This window comes from Gracilinanus agilis, chromosome 6 (assembly GCF_016433145.1).
Source record: "Gracilinanus agilis isolate LMUSP501 chromosome 6, AgileGrace, whole genome shotgun sequence".
Lineage (NCBI taxonomy): Eukaryota > Metazoa > Chordata > Mammalia > Didelphimorphia > Didelphidae > Gracilinanus > Gracilinanus agilis.
In genome coordinates, this window is record NC_058135.1 from 295145567 (window position 1) to 295155884 (window position 10318).

The window sequence follows — 10318 nt, forward strand, 5'->3', positions numbered from 1 at the left end:
GGGCCCGGCAGGGCGGGGGGGGGGGGGGGGGGGGAGCAGGCGGCTCTCCCTTCTCAGGGCTGGGACTGGCCCAACCTATCTCCTCCTGCAGAAGCAGCAGCACAGGAATGCCCAGGAAGAAGCCAAGATGGCTCAGGGGAGAAAACGCGGACTAAAGGCCTTTCGAAAACCCAGATTCAAGGAGAAAACCTTCAGCCTGGCTGGGAGGGACCCCCAAAGAGGGAAAAGCAAACTGAACCAAGAAACAAAGCCCCCAGGCTGGGCCAGTGGGGCTGGGGCTGGGGTGTAGACACCCTCCAGGAATTCTTCTCAGACACGTTGGCAGACTCCACTTGGGAGGCCCCCCCCCTCCTTTTCTTTTCTCTGGCGGGTCTGATCCCCCCCAGCTGTATGGAAGAGCACGTGTGCACATTTGTTTTGGAAACCTTTGAGCTCCCCAATCTCTCCCTCCTGCCCGGCTTCTGGAGGAAGCAGCTTGGCCCAGCCGCCAGCAAAATGGACTCCGGGGTGAGCCATGCTGCAAGGAAAACTCGGACCCAAGAAAAAGGCTGCTCTGGTCGGCGCTGAGACTCCATCAGGCCCAGAACGCCGCCCCCCCCCCCTTCCCTTCCAGCTCTGAATCAATACTGAATATGGGTTACAAGGCACAAGAGCAGTAGGGGCTGGGCCATGGGGGTGAAGTGACTTGCCCAGGGTCACCCCGCTAGGCCTGATCTGAGGCCAGATTTGAATTCAGGAGTCTTTCTGCCTTCAGGCAGCCCATTCTATCTACTTTGCCACCTAGCTGCCCCCCCAACTCTGATCCAGAAGCCCCCACTAAGGCGGGAGGCCAGACCCTAAAACTCAAACCCCCAAGAAAAAGCCGGGCTGCCTTCTGGGATTCTGACTGATCCCAGCGAACTGCCCCAATGGAGGGCTCCGAAGGCTTTCAGACAAGCATTTCGGGGGGATCCCTTTTTGCGGGTCCCCAAGCCTAAGGCATACGGCTGGGGGGCAGTGAAATGGGCCCCGGGGCCGTACCCAGGGGCCGAGCCTCGAGCCCCGCTTCCGGGGGACTGGGGGGTCCCTGTTCTGGCCGAGGCGGCTCCTCGGGGTTACTTAGGAAACCAAACGGGCATTCCCCGGGCGTCGGGGCGCCCACTAGCCCTCGGGCTTCACAGCAGCCCTTCCATCAGTTTCTTCCCACGACTTCTCAGAAGGGAAGGCGGCCTGTGCGGCTCCCCCATTCCCGCCGGCCGCGGAGCCGGGCTGCTGGCTCGCTCTGATAGTCCAAATTTAAAAGGAGAAATAAAGGCGAAAACCCTGGAAAGCGAATGGAAAGGGCGGCAGGCCTGCGAGGGCATCCCCCTCCCCCGCTTCCCGCCCCTCCGAAGAGGCTCGGCTTGCTCTCGGGGGCATTCCCCCTCCCCCCCCCCTCGGGCCGCCGGAGAGCCTCCAGGCCCCCCACGCTCCGGAGTCTACACCGGCGCCCCAGCGTCTACACCGGCGCCAAGCTTCCGGACCAGCAGTCCGACACACCGGGACGCCCCCCACAGAGCCTAGGCGTGTGCTCTTGGAGCCCAGGAGAAGATGCTGCCGGCCTTGGGGGGGCTGAGTCCCCCCAAGGGAGCCTCCCCGACGAGCTGGCTGGCGTGCTTGCTGGGAGTTGCCAAAGTCGCCGGGCCCAGCTCCCCCGCTTTCCTTACCTGCTCGCCGCCTAGGTCGCTTCGCACACCCGGAGATGCTGCCGAGGGGAGCTGGGCCGCCGGGCTCCGCCGTGGAGCTCAAGGACCGCCCCTCCGGCTGACACGTCCCACGGAGGCGCCCAATGGGCTGCCGAGCATCTCTCTGTCAGAGCGCCTCGCACATCCGGATTGGTGCAGAGGCCTCAAGCCATCGCGAGCCCACCGGGAAGGCAGGGGCCTGACCACTCAGCAGCAGGGGCAGAGGCGGGCCCCGGCTCAAAGGCAGCAGCACTTCCCCCCGCCCCCACGCAAGACCTCCTCCTGGGCGGGTGTTTGGAGTGCCCCAGAAGGCGGGGCGACGAGCAGGAGCGGAACTCCAGGCTAGTTGGCCTCTTAGCTCTGCCGTGGCTCCCGCTTTCCCCTAAGGACGAGCTTCCATTTTAGTCTTGTTTCCGAACTGGCCTCCGGAGCCCTTCCGCCCCCCCATCCCTGGCACGGTCCGCCTCCTTCTCCTCTCTTGAACCGTGAGAGCTCCTCGAGGTCCGGGGCTTTTCCCTTGGAAAGGCTCTGAGGGTCACCTCGCGAGAAGCCGCAGCTCTGGGGTGGCTTTTTAGGCCGGGGCGTTGGGGAACGCTCCCAGGCCGCCCTGCCCCCACCTCGGATTTAAATGGACTTCACCCCCGCGGCCAGAGTGTAGCAATCTCGGGCCACGTGACCGGGCTCGGCCGCGGGGCCACCCCGGCCTCAGCTGGAGGGGGAGGGGATGAGCAGGGGTGCGGGCGGGGTCCAAATCCTAGTCCCAGTATGCCAATAGAAGGGAGGCTCAGGCCAGGCCCGAATCCCCAGGCTTAAGCCTCTCGCTGGGGCCCCGATCTGTACTCGGAGTCCCTTCTCTCTCTCCAGGTCCCGAGCAGATCCCCGAGGCCGGGCGGGACGGGACGGGGCGGGGCGGGGCGGGGCTGGTTCGGGTGCAAGTGGCTGCCAGCCAGAGCCACGGGGAGGGGGCCGAGCCAGGGTGTCTGTGGGTTGCTCGCGGCGGCTGGCTGCGGCCCCGGCGGATCCCGGTCTGGCCCGGGATACATCGTAACCTTCGGCGCTCGCGGATACATTGTAACCTTCGGGCTAGCCACATCCCAGCGCGGCGTTGCGCGGCGTTCGAGCCGGAAGGAAGAAGGCCGCCTGCCCCTGCCGTTGCCTTTGCCCTTGCCCTTCCCCCCCTGGCGCGGCTCGGTAGCTGGGTGCCGGGCGAGGCTGCAGGCATGGGCCGGAAGGTGACGGTGGCCACCTGCTCCCTCAACCAGTGGGCCCTGGATTTTGAGGGCAATTTGCAGAGGATTTTAAGGAGTGAGTATGGGGGGGAGGGGCAGAGCGCCCCCTCCCTGCACGCCCGGGCTGTGGGGCGCCGGGCCAGGGGCCCCAGGAGGCGGGGAGAAGAGCTGCAGCGTACCCCGGGAGCGAAATCTTCCCGGCTTCCTCGGCGTCGTCCCCCCCAACTTCCCCCCCAGCCTTCTGAGTCCCCTCGGAGGAAACAGCCCGCCGGGCAGCCAGAAAACCCGTTCAGTCTCGCTGTCCCGCACTTATTAGGACTCCTCCACGTGCCAAGCCACCCTGACTTTGTCCTTTCTTCCTCCTCCTCCTGGCGTTCCCAGAGTGACTCCTCTACTAGAGGGTGGCCACTTTGTCTGTGGAACCGCCCAAGTTTGCCCCTGACCCGCCAGAACTTGCCCTACTAAGGGCTTGGGATCGTTTTCATTCGTTGTACTCGTTTCCCCAGTGCCTGGCACACAGTAGGTCCGTAGTAAATGTTGGTGGATCGATTAGGGCATTGTGGGGGAAAGGTCGCAGCGTCTCCCCCCAGGGGAGCTCTCAGGCTCCCGCTTCTCCGCCCACCATTTCTCTGGCTTGGTCCCACCAAGGAGACGAGGCGGCCCGAGGGGGGCTGAACTTGACCTCTTCCCACCCGATCCCTGGCTAAGACTTGCCCCAAGATCTCCCACCGCGGGCCCTTTGAGCCCGCCTTAGAAAGTGCCAGGCAAACCTCCGGCCCGTTAGATAAAGGCCGGCCAAACACTGATAGGATCTTATCAGCTGCTTAATGGGGCTCCTGCCTCCACTGGCATGTTGTCTTTAGGCTCGGCAAACAGGCCGCCTGGGCTCTGCTCCTTGGTAAGACTCTCGACTCTCTCTCGGATCCTCTCCAAAGCCTGCCCCGGCCCTGAGGCTTCCGGGGGATCTGCCGGCCCCTTGCGGGCTGCACAGCCAAGATAAGGATGGCCACGGAACCAGCTGCCCATATTCGGTGCTTTTCCTGAAGTCTAGCCTTCAGCCACGGGCCCAGATTCCATTGCCGCTGCGGTGGGCATCCCGGCGGATCAGCCCTGGCTGAGTCTTAGCGATCCAGCGGACCCTTGTGGTTCAGGGACTGCCTAGGTGGAATTTGAACCCAGGTATTCCTGGCTCCCAGCCAGGTACTCTGTCCTCTACGGAGAAGGAGCGATCAGAGTTTGAATCTCTCTGTCCCTTACAACTTCCCAGAGCCTCAGTTTCCTTATTTGAATATGGGGATGACAATAATAGTGCCTAAAGCCCTTTGCAAACTTCTAGGCTCTGTAGAAGACTTGTGAGCTCTTGTTGCCACCCCATTGGCTTTAGTATTCTATTATATGCAGGTGGGGCTGGCCTAGGAATTCACTGGTGTAGGGAACTCCTGGCGAGGAAACTCCTTCTGCTCCACCATCACTAGCATGCCCGAGGGGGGAGGGAAGGGACCCAACGAATAATAATAATGAGAGCTAACATTTATGCAGCCCCTACTATGTGCCAGGCACTGTGTGAAACACTTTATTATTAATAATCATGATATTAAAAATGGTGAACATTTATGCAGCCCCTACTACGTGCCAGGCACTGTGTGAAGCACTTTATTGTTAATAATCATAATATTAAAAATAATTAACATTTATGCAGCCCCTACTATGCGCCAGGCACTGTGTGAAGCACTTTATTATTAATAATCATGATATTAAAAATGGTGAACATTTATGCGGCACCTACTATGTGCCAGGCACTGTGTGAAGCACTTTATTATTAATAATCATGATATTAAAAATAATTAACATTTATGCGGCCCCTACTATGCGCTAGGCACTGTGTGAAGCACTTTATTATTAATAATCATGATATTAAAAATGGTGAACATTTATGCGGCCCCTACTATGTGCCAGGCACTGTGTGAAGTACTTTATTATTATTATTAATAGTAGTAGTAATAATAAATAGTAGTTAACATTTATATATTGCCCCTACTATGTGCCAGGCACTGTGCAAAACACTAATAATAATGATGAAGATGATGATGATGACTAAAGGCTTAATATTTATATAGCATCTACTGTGTGCCAGATGCTGTGTGGAGCATTTTTTATTAATAATACAAGCTAATATTTACATATCACTGTGTGCCAGGCACAGTGAAACACTTTCAAATAATGAGAATGATAACAATAATAAACTTTATTTCGCGCCTATTATGTGCCGAGTGCTGTTGGAAGCACTCTTTACTAATAGTAATATAAGCTAACACTTAAATATTACTGTGCCAGGCACTGTGAAGCACTTTTAAATAGTAATAATAATGACAAAAGTAATTCATTGTTACCATTTATACAGCTCCTACTATGTGCCAGACACTATGTGAATCACTTTATTATTATTAATAATAATTACAAATAATAGCTAACATTTTTATAGTTCCTATTTTATGCCAGGCAGGCATTGTATAAAACTTTTATTGATAATAATGATTCAGAAATAATAAAGGGGAGTTAATATGCATATAGCACCTACTATGTGCCAGGTACTGTAAAGCACTTTATTATTAATAATAATAAAAGCTAACTTTTAAATAATACCAAGAGCCAAGAACCTTGAACCACTTTTTAATAGTAATAATAATAGATAATAGTTCATATATGTGGCCCCTACTATGTGCCAGGCACTATGTGAAGCACTTTATTATTAATAATCATAATATTAAAAATAATTAACATTTATGCAGCCCCTACTATGCGCCAGGCACTATGTGAAGCACTTTATTATTAATAATCATAATATTAAAAATGGTTAACATTTATGCAGCCCCTACTATGCGCCAGGCAATGTGTGAAGCACTTTTTATTAATAAATAATAACCTGATAGTCGTGCATAGCACACGCGGCTCACATTTCTGTGTGTCTCTATCCACGCACGCTGTCTGTCCATGGGTATAGGAAGTCTCCCCTGGGCCCCCTCTGCGTGGCGGGGTGTGGAGTGAAGGCTGGGTCCGCAGAAGCCGGACTCTGCAGGGTCTCCGGGGTGGGGGCCGCCTGAGCCCTCCCTTCGCCCCGGGAAGGGCTTCTCTTGTTTTGTCTCTTTCTGCCCCTCCGTTTTAGGCATTGAGATCGCCAGAAACAAAGGAGCCAAGTACCGGCTTGGGCCAGAGCTGGAAATCTGGTGAGGGCCCCAGGATCGCCCCCGCCCCTGCCCCATGGGCCTGTCTGGGGCACAAAGCTGCAGGCTCTGCCCTTCAGGAGCCCACAGGACTGAGATAGAAATAAAGACATACTAGGGAGATGAGAGGGCCGGCAGGCTGAGCAGGGAGGGTGGTCAGGGAAGGCTTCTTGGAGGAGAACTGGGCGACAGGGAGCCCCTGCGGCAGCTCCTGCCCCCTGTCAGCACCTCTTTCCTCCATAGGGGAGATGGCAGGACAGAGGAGCTGGAGAGACTCCCCTTTCTGGTGCCGGGGAGGGTTTGGATGCCTTCAGAAGCCCTCGGTGTGGCCCTGGGTCTCCCCTCGCGTCCTGTCCAGCACAGTTAGAGACCTGCTCCCATCTGTGCCTGATCCCTGGAGGGCCCGTGGGACCCAGGGGTGCCTGGCTCCCCTCCCCCTGCCCCTGACCCCGGTTCTCTGTGCAGTGGCTATGGCTGTTGGGATCACTTCTTTGAATCAGACACCATTCTGCATTCCTACCAAGTTCTGGCCCAGCTTCTGATGTCTCCTGTCACCCAGAACATCATCTGCGACGTGGGCATGTGAGTGTCCCCGCTGGGGTTGGGGGCCTGAGGATGGGGGCGGAAGGGCCCTGGGCCAGCCCGGGAGTTCTCTGAGGATCTCTGGGAGTTTGGATCCTCTGGACTGGCCATGCACCCGATGTGCTTTGGCTTCTCTGGAGTCACAGCCGGGAGCCTAATAGAGGAGGGCGGCGGGGGTGGCACTCACAGATCTAACTGGCTTCAGGGATTCTGTTTTCTGCAAATAAAAATACTATGGCTGGGCAGCTTAGTGGATAGAAAGCTGGGCCTTGGAGATGGGAGATCCTAGGTTCAAAATCTGACCTCAGCTACTTCCTGGCTGTGTGACCCTGGACAAGTCACTTGACTCCCATTACCTAGCCCTTACCGCCCCTCTGCCTTGGAGCCAATCCACAGTATTGACTCTAAGACAGAAGGGAAGGGGTTTCTCTCTCTCTCTCTCTGTCTCTGTCTGTCTGTCTCTCTCTTCCTCTCTCTCTCTCTCTCTCTCTCTCTCTCTCTCTCTCTCTCTCTCTCTCTCTCTGTCTCTCTCTCTCTATTCTGAGGAGGGGTCCCTCACTTCACCATACTGTCCCAAGGGCTTTGTGACAGCAAAAATGGCTAAGAACGTCCGGTCTTGCCCAGTGCCCTCGTTGGGAGGCTCATAGTTTATTTGGGGACCTTTCCGTATCATGGTGCAAACAGGAGTGCACGTGAACATTGTTGGTGTTATGGGAGAAGCTGAGGGCAGGCCTTGGCTTGGTAGGGGCTGCTCAGTCATGACTCCTCTCGTGCCTCGGGAGAGCCTGGCACTGCGACCTGAGTGCCTCTCCATTTCTGCCTGGCCTGGAGTTAGACTCGTAGCCGGAGGACCAGGGCGCCTGCTCCCACAAGGGGTCCCCTGGGCTTGAAGGTGCCCCGTGGGCATCGGAGGCCACCCTGGTGGGATCTCCATTCAGGGACCGGGAGGAGGAGGGAACCCCCGAGCCACAGAGTGGTTGGAAGCGTTCATAGCCCTGCCTTGGGGGAGGGAGGCTGGGTGCCTGGTCCAGCCTTCTCAGACTGATGAGGCCCTGGGGGGGCCCTGCACTGGGGGGGGGTCTCTCCCCTTTCTAGATGTTGCATTCAAGGCTGGGGGGGTCCTTCCCTTCCCTAGCAGCCCCCCGACCCCCTGTGTGTCCGTCTCTTCTCCAGGCCCGTGATGCACCGCAACGTCCGTTACAACTGCAGAGTCATCTTCCTCAACGGGTGAGGCCTGAGCCCGCAGTGCCCGCTGCCTTGGTGCCCCCGGGTTTCCCTTAGCCACAGAACGAGTGACCCGAGGAGGCATCAGTGGCTACTTCTGCCCTGGTCCCCCTCCCCACCCCCAGACACTGACCCCCTGCCCAAAGATCCCGGGTCCGAGGGGAGCCTGTGGGTCCCCAGAGGGGCATTTCCCCTTTCTCTGCACTGTCTCTGGGGGCAGAAGAGGTCCTTGGCAGGCTCCAGACCAGAGGGGATGGCAGAGGCTGATGGGCTGACCGACTGGACGAGGGGTTGAGGGCTGGCAAGGGAAAGGACTTGGCCAAGGTCACTCCCCCTCCTCAGGGCTCCCGTTGCCCCTTCTCATCCAGGTGGGCTCAGGCTTTCTGGGTCCCTCAGGAAGCAGCCTCGAGCCGCTGGTCATCTCTCTCCTTTGTAGAAAAATCCTTCTGATTCGCCCCAAAATGGTTTTGGCCAACTCAGGCAACTACCAGGAGATGCGCTGGTTTGCCCCGTGGAACAAGAGCCGGTAAGTCCGAGGTGTCTGTGGTGCTTCCTGCCCACTGGCTGCGGGGTTCTAGGTGACCCAGTGCCCGGGTGAGCCTGACCCCTGCACCTGGCATTCAGGGCTCCTGCCCTCGGTCCTGGCTCCTCCTGCGTCCCAGGGTCTCTGATGTGGGGAGGAGGAAGGTCCCCCCTCCTCCGCTCTAGGACTCGTTAAGTGGGGGGCTGTGCTTGTCCTGTACTGGGAGCTTCAAGTCTGACCTCTTTCAGGGAGTCTTCCCTGATTGCCTCAGCCCCGCAAGGCTCTTCTGTCTTACGATGTCCATGGGAGGAGGGATGGGGCCAGAAGGGGGCTCAGAGTCATGTGTCCTGGGACTCCCTCTCCTTCCACTTTCCTCCCATGCCTGGTGGGGGCTCCCAGAGAGGAGGCCTCAATTGCTCCCTTGGGGCCACGGAGGGAAAGGGGGGGCAGCTGGCCCTTCACCCTGCACCTTCCCCCTCAAAAGCCCCTTGTGGGAGGTATCGTGTCTCCCACCATCCCCAATGCCGCCGTGGGCTTGGCAGACTCTGCGCTGCCGGCTCTGCCCCAGAAAAGTTGCCCTGCGGTTCCCTGAATTCCTCCTCCCCACCCAGAACTAGCCTGTCCCGGTGCCCCAGGGCTTTCCCACCGTTCTCCACTTGGTAGTCACCTCTCTTGTTCTAGCTCTTTGCTCCACAAATACTTCCCTACATATTCACCCTTTGCTTCTGTCTCGGGCCTTCTCGAACCCTCTTTCCAAGAAGGGCCTGTCAGGATCAGTCATTTCCTTCCATAATTCTTGACTGAATTCTGGGACACGTAGATGGCCCTCCAGCTCCACCAATCATGTATCAGCTCGTCCACTCTTTCAGCAGCCCGATGACGGCTAATTGTTGGAAGCAGAGATCCCCGGCGTGCAGTGTCCTCCCCTAGTTGTCAGCACTCGCCCAGGATGATGCTCCTCTCGCCCTCCCAAGTAGCACCTGGCCGCCCCTCGAGTTCCAGTGACTAGAGCTGGGGCGGGGGGTGCGGTGGGCCAGATGAGTTCAAGTGTCTGGTTTAAGGCAAATCCGGCCGGAGTCAGACAACACTTTAGGAAGCTCCCCCCCCCCCCAGCCTCGCTCCGCTCAGCTCTCTTCTCCCGTCCAGGAAAGCCGAGGACCACTTCCTGCCGCGGATGATTCAGGACTTGACCAAACAGGTGAGCTCTGGGCCGGACCACACGGGCTTATTTCTGAGGCGTGAAGGGCCGGGGCCGGGGGGCGAGCCCAGGGGTCTGGGGGCCCCTCGCCCTGGAAGGCTCATCCTAGCTTATCCCAGTGGGAAGAAGAGCCGCCGCCGTCCTCAGAGACCCTGAGACAGGCTGGGTGTGAGTGGAATGTGGTGTGGATGAACTCGAACTCGGGCCTCCTGAGCCCCACGAGCGCTCTCTCCACGCCCTGTGATTCCTCCTGCAGGAGAGCCCATCTCCCCCTTCCTCCCCCACAAAATGTGGGAGGAGTCCCCGGGCCCTCCTTTTTATGGCTCGGCCATGTGTTTGGCAGGCTGTCAGGCGAGGCGCAGGGCTTTGCTTGGTCAGCGTCGGGGCTCCCCGGGAGGAAGTCCCTTCACTAAGGCCGTTGGCACCTCCTCTGGGAGTCGCCTGGGCCGAGAGGTCCAGAGAGCCGTCCGGGGTCCCGGAGCCGAGGCTCGCCTCCTCTAGGGAGACGCGGGCGACAGGGAGAGTTCGGCAGCCTCTGGGAGGAGGAGAAGCGGACCAGGAGGGCCGGGGCTGGCTGGTGGGGGGAGGGGCCGGGGTCTGGCTGGTGGGGGGAGGGGCCAGGGTCTGGTTGGTGGGGG

General features: G+C 58.2%; 1 protein-coding gene across 2 annotated transcripts in view; it reads left to right on the forward strand.

The window, feature by feature from the left end:
- Positions 1–2654: 2654 nt before the first annotated feature.
- The window catches only part of NADSYN1 (NAD synthetase 1), a 29199-nt gene continuing 21535 nt past the window's right edge, over positions 2655–10318 (forward strand). The window contains exons 1-6 of one of the 2 annotated variants that reach the window (XM_044680242.1): positions 2655–3008; positions 6096–6156; positions 6619–6735; positions 7909–7962; positions 8396–8485; positions 9629–9680. In XM_044680242.1, coding sequence (XP_044536177.1) covers positions 2924–3008; positions 6096–6156; positions 6619–6735; positions 7909–7962; positions 8396–8485; positions 9629–9680 — 459 coding nt within the window. In that variant the 5' untranslated portion in view covers positions 2655–2923. The remainder of the gene's footprint in view (positions 3009–6095; positions 6157–6618; positions 6736–7908; positions 7963–8395; positions 8486–9628; positions 9681–10318) is intronic. The other variant, XM_044680243.1, reaches the window with a different exon arrangement.